The following is a 17704-nucleotide window of genomic DNA, read 5'->3' as shown; positions in this document are numbered from 1 at the left end:
GGGGGGCAGATTGCTCCCTTGCCCCCCCCAGCCCAATCTCTGAGTCCTGCAGGCGACTTGGCAAGGCACAGACGGGGAGAGCAGGGGTGCGACCCCCACCGCTTCCCCCTTCCGCAAATAAGAGGCGCTGGGGCTCAAGCCTCAATGCATGACCGGAGGTTGGGGGCTGGGGGGGTTCGCGGGGGGGGGGGAGCAGAGCACTCTGCACGCACTCAGAGACTGACAGGAGGAGGGAACGTGATGCACTCTGCACACACTCAGAGGCTGAATGGGGGAGGGAGTGATAGACTCTGCATGCACTCAGAGGCTGACAGGGGAAAGAAGTGATGCACTCTGCACGCACTCAGAGGCTAACGGGGAGAGACTGATGCACTCTGCTCGCACTCAGAGAATGACAGGAGGAGGGAACGCGATGCACTCTGCGCTCACTCAGAGGCTGAATGGGGGAGGGAGTGATAGACTCTGCATGCACTCAGAAGCTGACGGGGGAAAGGAGCGATGCACTCTGCACGCACTCAGAGGCTAACGGGGAGGGAGTGATAGACTCTGCATGCACTCAGAGGCTGACAGGGGAAAGAAGTGTTGCACTCTGCACGCACTCAAGAGGCTGATGGGGGAGGGAGCGATGCACTCTGCATGCACTCAGAGGCTGACGGGGGAAAGGAGCGATGCACTCTGCACGCACCCAGAGGCTGAATGAGGGAGGGAGCAATGCCCTCTGTGCGCACTCAGAGGCTGACAGGAGGAAGGAGCAATGCTCTCTGCACATGCTTCAGGGCTAGCACTGAAATTTAAGTCTCAGGGCCGAGCCTTGGGTCAAAGGGATTCAGCACAGCGTGAATGATGCTCAGCACTTTCTTCCCACTTCCTCCCCCAGTGTAGAAAACTAGAGGCAAAGGCAGACTCCCTTCCTCCACTGGGGAACAGATGCTAAATTGGTATCATAGATTTAGGGGGGACCCCAATGGTCATCTAGTCCAACCCTCTGCAGGAATCTCCACTAGATCACAAATGACAGGTGGCCATCCAATCTCTGCTTAAAAACCTCCATGGAGGAGAGTCCATCTTTTGAGGGAGTCCGTAAAGCATTAAATATCCCACACAGACACTTTCCACAGCAGCTAATCTACCACACAGCAGCGAGATGTGCAAACCTATAGCAGGCTCTTGCCAGCTACAAAGCGAGTGAACTGCCAAGCACACTCACAAACCACACAGGCTGAGGAAAGGGGTCCCACTAGGCCGCGCTACCCAGAGCTGCAGGTTCCAGCTTCAGCTCGTACTGCTGCCAGATTCAGACCTTATCTTTTGCCCGGGCGGTTGACCCGATCCAGTTCAGTCTTGCTCTCCACACCCGCCCCGCAAGCCGTGCGCGCCATTGCTCAACACAAGAGCAAGGTTTCTTTGCAGAGGGAGACGCTAGCCGGCGGAACTCCTTGCCACAGGCTGCCCTGACGGTTTCTGTTCGTGACTCGCTGGATGATGGGTGGCATACAGGGTTAGTCATGCTCAGTGTGGATCCATTAAAATTAACGAGCACGACTCAGGCTGCCCCTGGGTTTACACATTTAAAGCAATAAATGTCGCAATCCTGGGAACTGTAGTTTTCTGAGAGTTCTTAGGGAGTCTTCTTCCCCGCAGGGAGCTATAGTTCCCAGAGTGGTTTTACAGCCAAACCTTCCTCCCAGGGAGCTCTGGGAAACTGTAGCTACTAATACTAATACTAATACTAATACTAATTTATTATTTGTACCCCGCCCATCTGGCTGGGCCTCCCCAGCCACTCTGGGCGGCTTCCATAGAAACCAAAAAACACTAAAATATCATACATTAAAAACTTCCCTGAACAGGGCTGCCTTAAGATGTCTTCTGAATGTCAGGTAGTTGTTTATTTCCTGGACATCTGATGGGAGGGCGTTCCACAGGGAGGGTGCCACTACCGAGAAGGCCCTCTGCCTGGTTCCCTGTAACTTGGCTTCTCGCAGGGAGGGAACCGCCAGAAGGACCTCGGAGCTGGACCTCAGCGTCCGGGCAGAATGATGGGGGTGGAGACGCTCCTTCAGGTATACTGGACCGAGGCCGTTTGGGGCTTTCAAGGTCAGCACCAGCACTTTGAATTGTGCTCGGAAACGTACTGGGAGCCAATGTAGGTCTTTCAGGACCAGTGTTATATGGTCTCGGCGGCCGCCCCCAGTCACCAGTCTGGCTGCCGCATTCTGGATTAGTTGCAGTTTCCGGGTCACCTTCAAAGGTAGCCCCACGTAGAGCGCATGGCAGTAGTCCAAGCGGGAGATAACCAGAGCATGCACCACTGTGGCGAGACAGTCTGCGGGCAGGTGGGGTCTCATCCTGTGTATCAGATGGAGCTGGTAAACAGCTGCCCTGGACACGGACTTGACCTGCGCCTCCATGGACAGCTGTGAGTCCAAAATGACTCCCAGGCTGCGCACCTGGTCCTTCAGGGGCACAGTTACCCTATTCAGGACCAGGGCGTCCTCCACATCTGCCCACCCCCTGTCCCCTTAAAACAGTACTTCTGTCTTGTCAGGATTCAACCTCAATCCATTAGCCGCCATCCATCCTCCAACCGCCTCCAAGCACTCACACAGGACCTTCGCCGCCTTCACTGGTTCTGATTTGAAAGAGAGGTGGAGCTGGGTATCATCTGCATATTGATGGACACCCAGCCCAAACCCCCTGATGATCTCTCCCAGCGGCTTCATATAGATGTTAAAAAGCATGGGGGAGAGGACGGGACCCTGAGGCTCTGGGATGAGTCTCCGAACAACCTTAACAAACTACAGTTCCCTTAAGAAACTACAGTTCCCAGGATTCTTGGGTGGGGGGGGAGCTGTCAGAGTGGTATGATAATGCTCTAAAAGTACTGCAAAGGTGGGATCTAAGAGAGGGCTTTTCGCTTCGGTGGGACTCCTATGAGCAAAACACTGCTGGATTTAAAGAGTCATAGAACCGTCGACCTGTCAAGGGGACCCCAGAGGCCATCTAGCCCAACCCCGGTCAGTGCTTGAATGACAGCTAAAGAATTTCTGACACAAAGCCATCTGTTTAAAAACCTCCGATGAAAGAGAGCCCGCCGTCTTCTGAGGTTGAGTCGCTCTTACCCTCAGAAATATTTGTTCCTTCCTTGCCACTGACATTTATTTGTCCAGAAAAGTGTTGCCGGGAGGCAGTGGGGTGTAGTGGTTAGCGTGCTGGTCTGTGACCGGGGTTCGAATCCCCACTCGGTCATGTTGTTAATATTTAATGCTGTATTGTTTTTAACATTCGATTGGGAGCCGCCCAGAGTGGCTGGGGAAACTCAGCCAGATGGGCGGGGTATAAATAAAAAAGATTATTATTATTATTATTATTATTATTATTATTCATACTGGATGATCACCACCTCTCTCAGCCTAAGGATAAAATGGGGTGCCATGTTCACCACCTTGAGCTCCTCAGAGGGAAAGGCAGCTTGCAAAGGTTATTAATAATAATAATAAATTGCCTATTTTGCTTCTATCTTGTAATAATTATGTTAAATTAAATTTAATAATAATAATAATAAATTGCCTATTTTGCTTATATTTTGTAAAAATTATGTTAAATAAATTTAATAATAATAATAAATTGCCTATTTTGCTTATATTTTGTAATAGTAATGTTAAATAAATTTAATTTAATAATAATAATAATAATAATAATAATAATAATAATAATAATAATAAATTGCCAACCTGCAGCGGCTACAGGCAGGGGGCTTGTGGCATAACATAGTTCAGCCGGTGAGGCTCTTAATCTCAGGCTTGCGGGTTCGAATCCTGAACTGCAAGGGGTTGGACTAGATGGCCTTTGGGGGACCCTTCCAACGCTATGAAGATCCCCAGGCAGGGAACAGAGGCAAGGTGCATCTGCGTGGGCCAGCTCTGTTGCAACACGAAAACTCCCCGCGCCTCACCCTTCCTCGTGAGTTCCCAACATCTGGGGTGCGGGAACCCGCAAATTGCTGAGCAATAAGCTTTCCTGCTCCACGAATTCTCCCATGCAAGCAACTTGCAGAACTGGGCAGGGATGTGGGTGCGAGATTTGCACACACACAGAGATGCACAAACTCACATCCGCCTGGGGAGAAGGGAGCGTCAGACAGATGGAGACAAAGGGTGGTGGTTTTTTTGGTGGGGGGGGGAGAGAAGGAGAATCACCTGCACCTCCTTTTCCAGGTGAGGGCAAAGGTGCTCAGAGATTGATGATTAACCTGCCAGCAGCCGGTTGGAGCCGGGAGGCAGGCCGGAGGGCAAACGGCAAGACGACGAACCGGTTTATGGTGGCGGGAGATTTCGTCGACCGGCGGCGCCTGTTTCGTCGGATGCATGAGAAAGCCTGCCCCCCAAAAACGAATATCGTATTTTTTGCTCTATAAAACTCACTTTTTCCCTCCTAAAAAGGGGAAATGTGTGTGCGTCTTATGGAGCGAATGCAGGCTGCGCAGCTATCCCAGAAGCCAGAACAGGAAGAGGGATTGCTGCTGTCACTGCGCAGCGATCCCTCTTGCTGTTCTGGCTTCTGAGATTCAGAATATTTTTTTTCTTGTTTTCCTCCTCCAAAAATTGGTGCGTCTTGTGGTCTGGTGCGTCTTATAGAGCGAAATATATGGTATCTGCATCAGCCGAGGCTGGAACTTTTTGTGCGTCTCAAGAAGCAGGCTCAGAAGGTGGCGAACGCGCTAAAAGGTTTTTAAATAGGGACTGGATGGCCGTCTGCTAGGGATTCTTGAGCTGCGATTCCGGGTTGGGCTAGATGACCGCTGGGGTGTCCCATTCAACTCTACATTTCTACCTCTCTATGACCTCAGAAGACAGAGGACTGACCTTAGCTGGAGGTTTTTAAACAGAGGTTGAGCGGCCACCTGCCAGGGATTCTTGAGCACCATGGAACCGCAGAATTTCAGGGGTCCCCAGAGGTCCACTCGTCTAACCCTCTGTGCTGCAGGAATCCCAGGTGAGGAATCGCTGGCAGCCTCTATTTTAAAATCTTCCAATGGAGGAGAGGCTGCCACCTTCCAAGGCAGTCTCTTCCACTGTCGAATGACCCTTTCCGAAGGTTCCTAAAAATTATGCAGGTAAAAAACCACGGCCAAACGCCACTTAAGGGAAGGGTGCAAGACGTTTTCCCTGAAGCTTGAATTTGTTTTATTCCGGATTGTCTTATTTGACGTTTAGTGTGTTGCAAACCGTTTTGAGATTTTTCTTTAAACTATACAGTACAGTAGCAGTGGCGTAGCGTGGGTTGTCAGCACCCGGGGCAAGGCAAGTAATTTGCGCCCCCTAACCCGTGGATTTGCACCCCCTAACCCTAACCCCCAGATGTTGCGCCAGGTGCAGCAGGCCCCCCCTGCACCCCCCACGCTACGCCCCTGCTCCCACCACAAGTCTTCAGGACAGCCATCCGAAGGCTGGCGCGGGGAGAAGGTCTCTCCGCCCCACCGACAGGCTTCGGAGGAGGTCCGAGGACAGTGGGGTTCCTGCTTCCTCAAGGAGGGCTGGCCAAACGCGCCCCCCAAATGTTGCGCCCGGTGCGGCCGGCACCCCTGGCACCCCCCACGCTACGCCACTGTACAGTAGTACCTTGGGTTAAGTACTTAATTTGTTCCAGAGGTCCGTTCTTAACCTGAAACTGTTCTTAACCTGAAGCACCACTTTAGCTAATGGGGCCTCCTGCTGCTGCCGCGCCGCCGGAGCACAATTTCTGTTCTCATATACAGAAATATTCCGGTGTGTTCTTACATGAGTAGAATGTGTCCTTTTATTTAAAATGCATCTCTGGGTTATTTGTGGGGCATAGGAATTTATTCATTTCCCCCCAAAAAAAATTAGTCCGGCCCCCTGCTGAAAAGGTTTGCTGGCCCCTGGCCTAGACATCCCATCGTGGCAACTATAACCCACGGTTTAAAGCGCCATTTGGCGATTCGTTTACATCTCTTGAGTTTCTAAGCCTGGAGGTTTGGGGCCCGGTCGTTCCTACCCACCTTTTGGGGTTTTTTTCGGGTGGGGGGACAGGACTTCCTGTTTTGTGCACTGAGAGCAGGAAGCCAACGTCTCCTTGCACCCACATCAAAAAAGAGGGGTGCGAGAGAGACCTCCTACGCAGAACGGGGGGTTCGCAACGAACAAACACGCTCGATTCCAGAGAAATTCGCATTCAGGTCTCACACCCCAATGCACAACAAACCTTAGAGGATGCCCCTCTCCCTGCAATATCAGGCCTATAAGCCCCCCACCCCACCTCCGGAGACCCCAAAGACGAAATTTGTGGGGTGAGGACCCTAAGAATCTAGTCCTACAGCTTTTTCATCCATGGGTTTGCCTCGCCTTCTTTCGAAGCCACCCAAATGAATGGCCGCCGCAGGGTCTTGTGGCAGGGAGTTCCACAGTTCGTCTGCGTGCTGCGCGGAGGAGATCAATGCAGAGCGCTGTCTGAGATTGCATCGCAAAATATGGACAGGACATCTGTTTGGATGAGAGCGATCTATCCTCACGGACACGAACAACCCCCCTCCTTTGCGAGGTAATAAAAACCTTGAGAGTGGTGCCGGAAGGGAATAAAAATTGCATTTCATTTTTATTTGCCGTTGCATTTCTATCCCATCTTTCATCTCAAGGCAGCATACGATTTTTATTTTTATTTTTAATTCCTTTATATCCCTCCTTTCTCCCCATGCCAGGACCCACTCCAAATTGAAACAAATGCAACAGAAAACACACATTTTTTAAACCAGTTAAATAAGTAAGCTGACAGCCTGGAATACACTTAGAACAGTCATCTAGTCCAGCCCCCTGAAGCGCAGGAATCTTTTGCCTCACGCGGGACTTGAACCCACGACCCTAAGATCACGAAGCTCGTGCTCTACCGACTTAGCTATCCAGCCTCAACTCTTAAAACCACTCATGCTTCCCCCCTCGCCTGTTTCTCCCTCACAACAACTCCACAAGGTAGGTCAGGCCGAGAGACAGAGAATGGCTCAAGGCCACCGGGGATTTTCGTGCCCAGGCTGCGAGTTCCGGTCCTGCCAACGAGGCCGAAAAGGCCGATCCGTAGTTCAATGGCAGGACGCACACACTTTTCCCGGAGTCGGTCCCGTTTTCGAATCCTGCCGCCTCCCGATTATGGGGGGAAAAGCCGTTTTTTCTGGGATCAGAGAGCTTTGACCTGCCAGCTGGGACACAGGTGAAGCCTTGGCCTCCTCCCTCCCTGGTGGGGATCCGGTTGCTCGCCTCACCGGGCCAGGCCCAGGCCTCTGCTCACGACAGGTGGCCCGCCACTCAAATAACAAGCCAGACACACCACACAGGGGACCTCCATCGCCTCCCTAGAGGGTTAAAAAGGTGTGGCAAGGTGGATTTGCACAGCTGTGCTGCCCAGCGGTTAGATTGGGTTGCACCACAGGGAGGGAATCATAGAGCATTAATTGTACCGAGAAGCAAGGGCCGGCCTCCCCTCAGACTGGCCCCTCCAGATCTTTTGGACATGCATTAGTTTCGAAGTTTATGCAGCAGGAAATAATAATAATAATAATTTATTTATACCCCGCCCATCTGGCTGGGTTTCCAGCAGAAGACTAAAATACAATAACCTATTAAACATTAAAAGCTTCCCTAAACAGGGCTGCCTTCAGATGTCCTCTGAAAGTTTGGTAGTTGTTTATCTCTTTGACATCTGATGGGGGGGGGCGTTCCACAGGGCAGGTGCCACCACCGAGAAGGCCCTCTGCCTGGTTCCCTGTAACTTCACTTCTCGCAGGGAGGGAACCACCAGAAGGCCCTCGGAGATGGACCTCAGTGTCCGGGAAGAACGATGGGGGTGGAGACGCTCCTTCAGGTATAAAAAGCTTGGGGCACCGATTTCCTGCCTCCCGCAGCTGCTCACGAGGCAGAAAGCACTCCCTGGTGAATTTCTGCCTGCCTGGCAGCTGGCCCTACCATGCTCCCTCCTCCGTCACAAAGCCATTGTTCAGGGCCTACAAATCCAGCGCCAATTCTCCCCCACTTTGTCGGCCAGGGGTTGCAAGGCGGAAATAATTTAGGGGGAGAGAAAAGGCTCCCTCCGTACAAAACTTGACCTTGGCTTGCGATTGAGGTTGAATCCTGACAAGACAGAAGTACTCTTCTTGGGGGACAGGAGGCGGGCAGGTGTGGAGGACTCCCTGGTCCTGAATGGGGCAACTGTGCCCCCGAAGGACCAGGTGCGCAGCCTGGGAGTCATTCTGGACTCACAGCTGTCCATGGAGGCACAGGTCAGTTCTGTGTCCAGGGCAGCTGTTTACCAGCTCCATCTGATACACAGGATGAGACCCCACCTGCCCGCAGACTGTCTCGCCACAGTGGTGCATGCTCTGGTTATCTCCTGCTTGGACTACTGCCATGCACTCTATGTGGGGCTACCTTTGAAGGTGACCCGGAAACTACAGCTAATCCAGAATGCGGCAGCTAGACTGGTGACTGGGGGCGGCCGCCGAGAGCACATAACACTGGTCTTGAAAGACCTACATTGGCTCCCAGTACGTTTCCGAGCACAATTCAGAGTGCTGGTGTTGACCTTTAAAGTCCTCAAAGGCCCAGTATACCTGAAGGAGCGTTTCCATCCCCATCTTTCAGCCAGGACACTGAGGTCCAGCTCCGAGGGACTCCTGGCGGTTTCCTCATTGCGAGAAGCAAAGCTACAGGGAACCAGACAGAGGGCCTTCTCGGTGGTGGCCCCCGCCCTGTGGAACACCCTCCCATCAGATGTCAAAACGATAAACAACTACCTGACATTCAGAAGACATCTTAAGGCAGCCCTGTTCAGGGAAGTTTTTAATGTATGATATTTTACTGTATTTTCGGTTTTTATGGAAGCCGCCCAGAGTGGCTGGGGAAACCCAGCCAGATGGGCGGGGTACAAATAATAAATTATTATTATTATTATTATTATTATTATTATTATTATTATTATTATTATTATTTCCTAGGGTGAATGAAATAATTTTTTTTTGTAGCGGGGGGGGGGCTTCACCCAACCAAACATAAGGAAGGCAGGCGATCCGACTTCTCTCTTCTGCATCCCCCCCCAGCTCCATCCCCTCCCCCAGCTCAGATGATGGCTTCTGCATCTGGTTCTCCAGAAACCGCAGCGCCAGGGGACCGCGATTCACAGACGCATTAACAAGAGCCTAGTCCCTAAGAGATGAGATTTGAGACCAGGGCGTTTGCCAAACATCTTCTCAACACCTGCTCATTAAACCCAACGCCTCCGCCTTACGGTTCCCCTCGCAAGAGGATATGGGGCTGGAACCGGGAGGGGCTGGAGGCGCCCGGCTAAATTGGCTGAAAACTATAATTAGTAGCGGAATTACCCCGGCCTCCCCTGGAGAAATAAAAGGATCAAGGCTGAAGGTTTGCCCAAACGCCCCGGCATTGTGTGGCGGCGGCAAAATAGCGGCTTGCAAGCTTACCTCTTGCGGCTGAGAAGGAAAAACCAAACGGAAAGAACCTCTGCTATGGGGCACCCCACTGCATCCCTCCTGAGGTTTCCGCCTGCCCGACCAGCTGCCCCCAATTGCCCCCTAAGCCAGCTTTTGCAACCTCCCGGATATTTTGCACCGTGATTCTCATCACCCCAGCCAAAGTAGCTTTCCGTTGGCAAAGGGTGCCCTGAGCGTGCACAGAGAGCCAGTGTTGTGCAGCGCTTCAGAGTGCTGGTCTAAGACCTGGGAGGGACCTGGGTTCAAATCCCCACTCGGCCACGAAGGTCGCCGGACGACCTCGAAAGCCAGCCGCCATCTCCCAGGCTGAGCCTAACCTCAAAGGGCTGTTATGGAGAGCTAGAGAACTGGTTGTGACTGGTTTGGCTGGTTGTGATGGGGGGAGGAAAGAACCACATTTATACATGCTCAACAGCATTTATCTTTTATCCTACCTGCATTTTTCAGCTAGAAATGCACTCTGCACATGCTTACGAGCCTGCGTTGTTCACATACGTTTGCTGCAAACCTCAGGAGGGGAAAAATCTGGACATAAGAACACAAAAAGAGCCTGATCCACACAGTTGTACAGGCAGAAGATGAGACATCAGGGCTAGCTAGCAGCCACCTAGTTTGGCGGCCGTCCCTGCTTCCTGCAGCAGCGAGTTCCGTAGTTCAACAATGTGCTGTGCAAAAGAAGTGCTCCCTTTAATCTGTCCTGAATCTCCCAGTCCCAGCACTAAGCTTCACGATGGCTCAGATTTAAGAGCTTTACAGCCTAATCCCCCAGCAGGGAACTGGAGCTTGTGTATTTGGGGTTAAAGGGGGCGGGAATTATCTCGCCTCTTTCCGTGGTCTTGGCTCTCCCTCTTGTGGACATCGGCTGAAAGCGCAGCTGGTTCCAGCCTCCCAGGCCAAAGAAGGCTATTTGCAGCGACTGCAATGAAGATCATTGTTTTTCCTTTTTTTAAAAAAGGCGCTTTCACATTCTTATGAATGGATCCACAAGCCTCGATCCAAAAATGGAATTGTGCAGAGATCAGATCGGCTGCCATGGCAGCCGCTCTTGATCTGCAGGGAGAGCAGCCAAGCTGCAAAAGCAGCAGCAGGAAATGCAACCCTGGGAGGCTGGATCTCCTGCCCCTGGCGATCTTGCTGCCTGAGGCCGCCTCACCTTGCCTCATGGCTGAGCCCTGATCCTCACGGCCTGCTCATCCTTTGAGAGTCAGGACTCCTGGGTTGAAGGCTAAAGAGTGAGACCCACATCGGACTGGACACACCATCCCACCCGGAGGTGGCTGGTCATTGCTCAGCTCAGAGGCAAAGGCATTCTGCATGTGCTCCAGAGCCACTCACTCCTTCCTGCCCACGTTCCAGGGCTGAGCCACGTCACAGGGGATTTACTTACAAGAGTCAACAGACATTTGATCATAAGCCTGGTGGTGATCAGCAAACACACTGCAGGCAAAATGAGAGGACACCCCATAATAACCAGACCAACTTCAGCAAGCTTGGGACATGCAAGCAAGCTATTGAATGACACTGCATTCTTTTCACCTATCCGAAGAACAGTTCTGTGGAACTCAAAAGCTCGCACAGGACACATGCCATGCCGAGAATGGCACTCTCTTCTCACAGCGGCCGACTAGGCGCCAGTGGGAAAACTCGCACGCAGGACCCAAGCAGAAGGCGGCTTTCCTCTCCTGCCCTTTCCAGCAACTGGTGTTCAGAAGAATGCCTGCCTTAAAACCAGAGCCACACTCTCAGGCTGATATCACATTTCTGAGCTGCTCAGTAGGAAGCTACACGAGAGGATTCCTTCCAAAAAACCCTCCCCTTAGGTTTTGAATTTTATTGCGATAGTGGGTCGTGCAAAGCGCTCTTCTGAACAATGCTTTTTATAGGGTAGGGAGCACTGGGGTTGGGTTGATAGTTTGGGAGCCACTGGTTTAGCTTCAATTAAATATTTGGATAGAAATACCACCGTGGTAGCTCCCACTGTATACCCCCATGCCCCCCCATTACACTGTACTTCCTCCCCAGAGAATGCAGGGATCTTGGCTGCCTGCCACCCGCATCGCATTTCACCTCTGCCTAGAACCAGATTCCCATGCACATCCTAACTGGAACCCAGAACCCAGGTGACCGGGCATTCCACCATCAAGCCCTCTCAAGGCTCCCTTACCAGCTGGAGCAGGTGGTGGGACTGGGAGAAGAAACTAGCCCTTTTTTAAAAAGGGGGGTCCCCCAAAGGCCATCCAGTCCACCCCCTTGCCCCATGCTAAAAGCCTTGGTGGTATTCTGCATATGGCAGGAGGGATGGTATAGGGTCAAGCAGAGGTGTGCGGCACAAAGATGGAGGCAAGTTTAAGGGGAAGGGGGAATAACCCCCTCTTTAAAGGAAGTAGGCGTGAAAATACAGGGATGGCACTAACCCCCTTCCCAGGTGCTAACCTTTGACCCCTGCAGGGGTGGGAGGGGAAGAGGAGGGGAAGTGCTCAGAGTGGTGGGGGAGAGAAATATAAGCCATCCCATAAGTGGTTCCAAAACACAAGCACACACATCCCTCCAGGCCCCACAATCAAGGGACTCCCATTTCAGATCAGCTTTTAAAGGGAAAGGAAGCCTTCCCCCTCCCCCCATAAGAGGTAGTGGCTCAGTGGTTAGAGCATCTTCCTCGCATGCATAAGATCCCAAATTCAATCTGCAGGCTGGACTAGATTACTCAAGGGTTCCCACCAGCCCTACAATTCTATGGATCCCGCCTAAAACCCTGACATGCTTCCTGCCGGCCAGCCAGGGTAAGGCAAGACTGAGCAAGATGATGGACCAAAGGTCTGAGTCTGTAGAACACAGCTTCGCGTATATACGTGTTCCATATGTTCTATCCGTTGCAGTTATTAAAAACAAGCAAGTTGGCCATCTCCCCGCACCCTTCAGATCTGTCGTCCCCCCCCCCCACTCCGCCCTTGCACCGTCCGCCTCTTGCTCATCTTTCTGCACGGCTTCCCGCCAGCCCCGCCCTGTTCCCAAGGAAGAAAAAGGGAAATTGCCAAAGGCGCAGCCCGCCTTCGCCATCATCGCGGGGTCGGGGAAAGCGAAAGCCCCGCGCGCCCCTTGCTGGGGGCGGGGGAGACCCATGGGAGAGACCCGATTTCAGATCGCCCACTTTGCCCGGGTTGTGGGCGTCGTCGGGCCACGCTCGCGCCCCGTCTCTCCTACCTCGCAGGGTTGCAGGGAGGATCAAACGGAGGAGAGCTCCGCGCGCCCCCGCGAGGTCCTGCAAAGAAGGCGGGCTTGCAAACGCAGCCGATAAACACGCAAACAAACTTGCCAGTGGAAAACGAGGCGCCCTCGTGCTGCAAGGCAGGGGCAACACCCCCTGCGCCCTCTTACCTGGGGGTGGGCTGGCTGGCGTGCGCGCCCGCGGAGGCTGGAGACCCCTCTGCGCGCTCCCCGCGCGTCCCTTGGCCAAGCTGCTGTGCCCCCCGGGCGCCGGGACGAGCATCCTCCGTCCGCCCCCCTCCGCGGGCCGGCGGGAACTTTGCAGCGGGCCGGGGAAGGAGGGAGGGACGGAGTCCGGGGCGGCTGCGCGCCCGCCCGCAGGAAAAGCGGGGGCTCCGCGCCTGGAAAAGTCCGCTCTCCGGTTGCGCAGTTCCATTTCCCCAACGCAAACACGCGCTCGGCGCCTCCGCCTGCCCCGCCCTCGCTCGTGTCAATTCTGTTCCCTGGGCAGGATCCGAGCGTCCCTCCGCCCTGCGCCCGCCCCTCTCCCTCTCCCGCCGCTCCTCCTCCCCCGGAGCCCGGGCCAGCCTCGCTCCCCGCGCGGAGAAGCAGCAGCGGCAGCGAGAGGCGCCGCCGAGGCTCCCCGCCAGCGCGTAAAAGCGCACGAGGGGCTCCCGCTGGAAACGCAGCGGAGGGAAAGTTTCGCGGCCTGCAAGGGGAGGGGGAATTCAAGGCCAAAGTCCAACCCGGCTCGCCCTCTTCTCCAGGGGAGGAGGAGGAGGAGGCCGCCTCGTGCACGGAATGATCGGAAGGGCACCCAGGGGTCATCCAGACCCACCCCGGACGAAGGAAAACCTGCCCCTTCCAGGAGGAGCAGGGTTCTCTCCTCCAGCATATACCCTCCCCAGAGACCCCCGGACAAAGTGCTGCCCCCATCATCGCTGTAGTTGCCCCACTGCCGCCCTCCCTCCCAGGGCTGTCCCTGATCTTCCTTCTCAACTGGCCATTGCTCCCCAGTTGCTACTGGGATGCCCCCCTCCCGCACTTGTGCCTGCCAATGGAAAGGACATTTGGCTCCTCTGCCAGCCGTGTGTCATCAGAATGGTATTTCCTTCTCTCTTGGCCTGCTTGGCTCTTGGCACCACGGAGCGGCCCTTTCTCAGGAGCCCCACGCCCATCTCACAAACTGGGGCGGGCTCCAGTGAACTTGGCCCCCGCAGCGCCACAACCTCGAGGGCCCCAAAGAGCAGCTCTTCTGCCCCATGGCTGGTGTTTCCATACCCTACATTTAAAAGACATCTCCTCCCTTTCAAAGAATCCTGCTGGGAGTTGCATCTCTGCAAGGCGTGTACTACAGTTCCCAGGCGCGGAGGGGGCACAGAGAATGTGCTTTCAGTGTTTGGTGTGGAGGAAGCCTAAAGTTTTGTCTGCCCCAGAAGGTGATCTAATCCCCTGAGATGGGGATTTCCCGTGTTGAGTAGAGGACAGACACAAAGGAGACTGTAAACAAAATAGCTTTAATTTTACCTAAAACTGGGGGTGGGGGTGGGGGTCAGAGAAGCAAGGTTCCTTTGGAGAAAGGGGTGCATATATGGGGGGGGGTCTTCAAGTATCCAAACTCATCAGCAGGGCTGTGCCTCTTTTGATCCAGTGGTCAGAGGGCATGGCTCCGGACCGCAGGTCGATGCCAATCACAAAGGAAGGCCGCCCGGCAGTGCCAGCCCGGTTGGGGTAGTAGTAGCAAGGGCAGGCGTACATCCCTAGAGACATTTATATATTTAGTCATTAGATTTATGCCCAGCTCACAGGGTGGCAAGCATATCCATACAAATGCAATTACAACGGTTTGAAACAACCTTCTAAAGACCAGTTAAAAACCTACCCTAAACTTCTAAGTTCAGGACTTATTTTAATCTATTTATTAAATGTGTATACTGCCCTTCATCCAAAGATGTTTTTGTTTATAGTTTGTTTATTCCTTTATTTAATCAAAATAAGTAAAAAAGTTTTTTTTAAAAAAAAGATGTCAGGGCAGTTGACAGCATAAAAATACAAGATAAAAATACAAAATACATCATAATAACATGAAGAAAAACAACACAAACCAATAACACCCCCTCCCAAAGACACATATAGGATGTTAGTCAGCCAAAGGCCTGGTTAAAGAGGGATGTTTTTGCCTGGCACCTAAAGGTGTATAATAAGGGCACCAGGTGACAGTCCTTGGGGAGAGCATCCCACAACGGGGAGCCACTGCAGAAAAGGCCCTGTTCTCATGTAGATGGAGCTTTCTTAAGAACATAAGGAGAGTCTGGCTGCTGGATCAAGCCAGAAGAGACCCATCTAGGCCAGAATCATGTTCCCACAGTGGCCAAAGGGAAGTCTGCAATCAAGACCTGAGCACAGGAGCACTCTCTCCTCTGGCTGCCTCCTCCCTCAAACTCTGGCTAAACAGGTCTGTTTTGACATTTCTCCTGAGTGTTAATATTGGGGGAGAGTGGGGCACCTCACGAGGGAGGGCATTCTGCAAATGGGAGGTTGCCATGGGTCCCCACCAACAGGTGCTTAAAGAGGCTCCGTAGCCGGATATGGAGATAACCCTGGAGAGACAAATGCTGCCAACTTTGGCCTCCGACCTGGTGCCATCCAGCTGCCTTGGAGGACAAAGCTGTGGTCTTGAAAGAGCCGGAGGGCGCCAGCTTGGCAAAGGCTGGAGCAGGCGGTAACAGAGCAAGGTGGGCGAAGAGTCTGAGGCGGCCTACGGCAGCTTCCTCACACCCACGGGTGACCCGTGGCCCACCCTCCGCGAGACCCACCTTTGCCGCTCTTCTTCTTGTTCTCCACGGGCTTGAAGTGGATGGTAGGGATGGGGCAGACCAGCTGCATGGGCTCGGCGTCCATCAGGCAGGAGTTCTTCTTGTCCCAGCCAGCGCCCTCCAGGTAGAGACCTCGCACCCACACCCCTTCCTACGAGAGGAGAGGGAGACCACGCAGGGCTGGCTCAGGGGGTCCTAGGCTCCTGAACTCCCCCACCCCACCCCTGGCAACGCATGCCCTGGGAGAGGCACATACCTTGGGCGGGTAGACCAGGTTGTTGTCATCCACAGTGGAGACAATGAACTCCCAGGAGAGCGTGTCCACGGAGATCTGAAAGGGGTCGGGACGAGGAGGGAGCCACGTGAGATGGTTCTGCAGCCCAGGGGTCTCTCCCCCTAAGCCAGCCTTTCTCCATCTTAAGTCCCCGGCTGTTGTTGGACTACAACCCCCATCATCTCTAGCTGGCAGGACCAGCAGTCAGGGATGATGGGAGTTGTAGTCCAGCAACAAATGGGGACTTAAGATGGAGGAAGGCTGGCTTAGGGGGAGACCCCTGGCTCTCAAGCCACAGAGACCCACTTCCCCTCCCAGAGAACACCCTCCCTGCAGAGCAGGCCTCGCTGCCAGGCCCTCGCTTCTCCTTCCAGGCCCGGTCTCCCCATCCCTTTCAGGCAACGTCCAAAGACACACACAGGCCCTTCCAGGCCTCCTGCTGGGTCCAAATATATATCTCCCCCCCCCCCAGCCACCACCCTCTCGTCACCCACCACCTACGTTGTTCAGGCGTGCAGCGGCTTGCAAGACGGCCGTCAGGAACCCCGTCGGGAAGGTGAAACCCGAGAGCCAGAAGAGCACGGGAGGGTGGGCGGTGGTGGCCCAGCGGGTAAACTGCTCCACGCGCTGCCCCAGGTCCCGGGTCCAGGCGGCCAGCGGCTTCTGAGACGGGTAGGCCTGCAGGAGGAGGGAGAAGGCCAGGAGCTGGGAGGCAAAGCGGGACACGCCAGCCAGTCCCCCCCCCCATAAAAAACAGTCCCCACCTTGGGAAAGAGGTCCGCCAGCCCCAACCCACAAAAAGGGGCATGTGTGTATCCCCCTTTGCTCTCCAGCAACTCGGGAAGGAGAAAACCGCTATTTCGCAGGGGAATCTTTTACTTTGGAAGGAGCCGTTTTTGAAATATCTTCGTTTAGAAGAGGCTTCTGAATTATGCATTTCTCCCTAATGGGAAATCTCTGCTTCAGATGTGGGGTGAAGGCAGGAGAGAGGATGCGGGGAGGAGGGAGGTAGAAACCTGGTGGGTCCCACAAGGAATTCCAGAAACACCTCTCTCCTGAAATCTCTGTTACCCCTGGGTAAAATAGGTTCAAAATATGTTCACAAGCAAAACAACAGGTGTTTCTACTTACAAGGCGCCAGGGTGCTCTCTCCTCGAGGGAGATGAGCAGCTTGCAGTCTCCGGATCACACCCGCCTTCCTGCTCCTTCAGGGACCCCGGGTCCCCCACCTTCACAGAAAGGGGGGGAAGCACCAGGAACCGCCCCCTTCCCCCCAGTGCCTTACCCTCTCCCACATGGGGGGGACGCGGGCGTCAAAGATGCAGTTGAAGATCTCCTCGAGGTCCGTAGACATGACCACCAGGCCCTGAATGCCCTTCTCCAGCTCCACCAGGGAGGCACTACGGCAGAGGACAAGAGATGCTGAGGTAAGCACCAGAAAGGGACTGGGGGCTGCTGAGGCCTGGCCTGCCCCGTCCCCCCGGGCACTCACTTGATGACCTGCAGCAAGGAGTTGTACCGCTGAATCTCCTGCAGCAAGACCACGTTGAGCGGGGAGGGGTCCCCAGACAGCACCTTGCAGGTGCCTTCGTAGTCGATCTCCTCCGGGATCTTGCTGCGCACGTCTGCTGAAAGCTCCAGCACCTGGAGAGGGGGAGAAGGGACAGAGAGAAGAGGTACCGTATTTTTCGCTTTATAGGATGCACTTTTTCCCCTCCAAAAATGAAGGGGAAATGTGTGTGCGTCCTATGGAGCGAATGCAGGCTTTCGCTGAAGCCTGGAGAGCGAGAGGGGTCAGTGCGCACTGACCCCTTGGGCTTCCCCCGCCCCAGCCCTGAGGCTAAAAAGGAACCAAGACAGCGAGCGGACCCATCCTGCTCACTGTCTTGGCTTCTG

The 17704-nt window shown here is 54.0% G+C and overlaps 2 protein-coding genes across 2 annotated transcripts in view; both read right to left on the bottom strand.

The window, feature by feature from the left end:
• The window catches only part of KDM6B (lysine demethylase 6B), a 97905-nt gene extending 84641 nt beyond the window's left edge, over positions 1-13264 (bottom strand). Inside the window, exon 1 of the mRNA XM_082197474.1 lies at positions 12890-13264. The gene's annotated coding sequence lies outside the window, so the exon portion shown is untranslated. The remainder of the gene's footprint in view (positions 1-12889) is intronic.
• Positions 13265-14216: 952 nt separating this feature from the next.
• Positions 14217-17704, bottom strand: part of DNAH2 (dynein axonemal heavy chain 2) — a 146876-nt gene continuing 143388 nt past the window's right edge. The window contains exons 83-88 of the mRNA XM_082197458.1: positions 17301-17452; positions 17094-17208; positions 16310-16486; positions 15791-15865; positions 15535-15685; positions 14217-14478 (exon numbers count right to left, since the gene is read on the bottom strand). Coding sequence (XP_082053584.1) covers positions 14324-14478; positions 15535-15685; positions 15791-15865; positions 16310-16486; positions 17094-17208; positions 17301-17452 — 825 coding nt within the window. The 3' untranslated portion in view covers positions 14217-14323. The remainder of the gene's footprint in view (positions 14479-15534; positions 15686-15790; positions 15866-16309; positions 16487-17093; positions 17209-17300; positions 17453-17704) is intronic.

This window comes from Podarcis vaucheri, assembly GCF_965113315.1.
Source record: "Podarcis vaucheri genome assembly, chromosome: 13".
Taxonomy (NCBI): Eukaryota; Metazoa; Chordata; class Lepidosauria; order Squamata; family Lacertidae; genus Podarcis; species Podarcis vaucheri.
The sequence above is the reverse complement of the archived record's forward strand: the minus strand, read 5'-3'. Positions and strand labels throughout refer to the sequence as shown.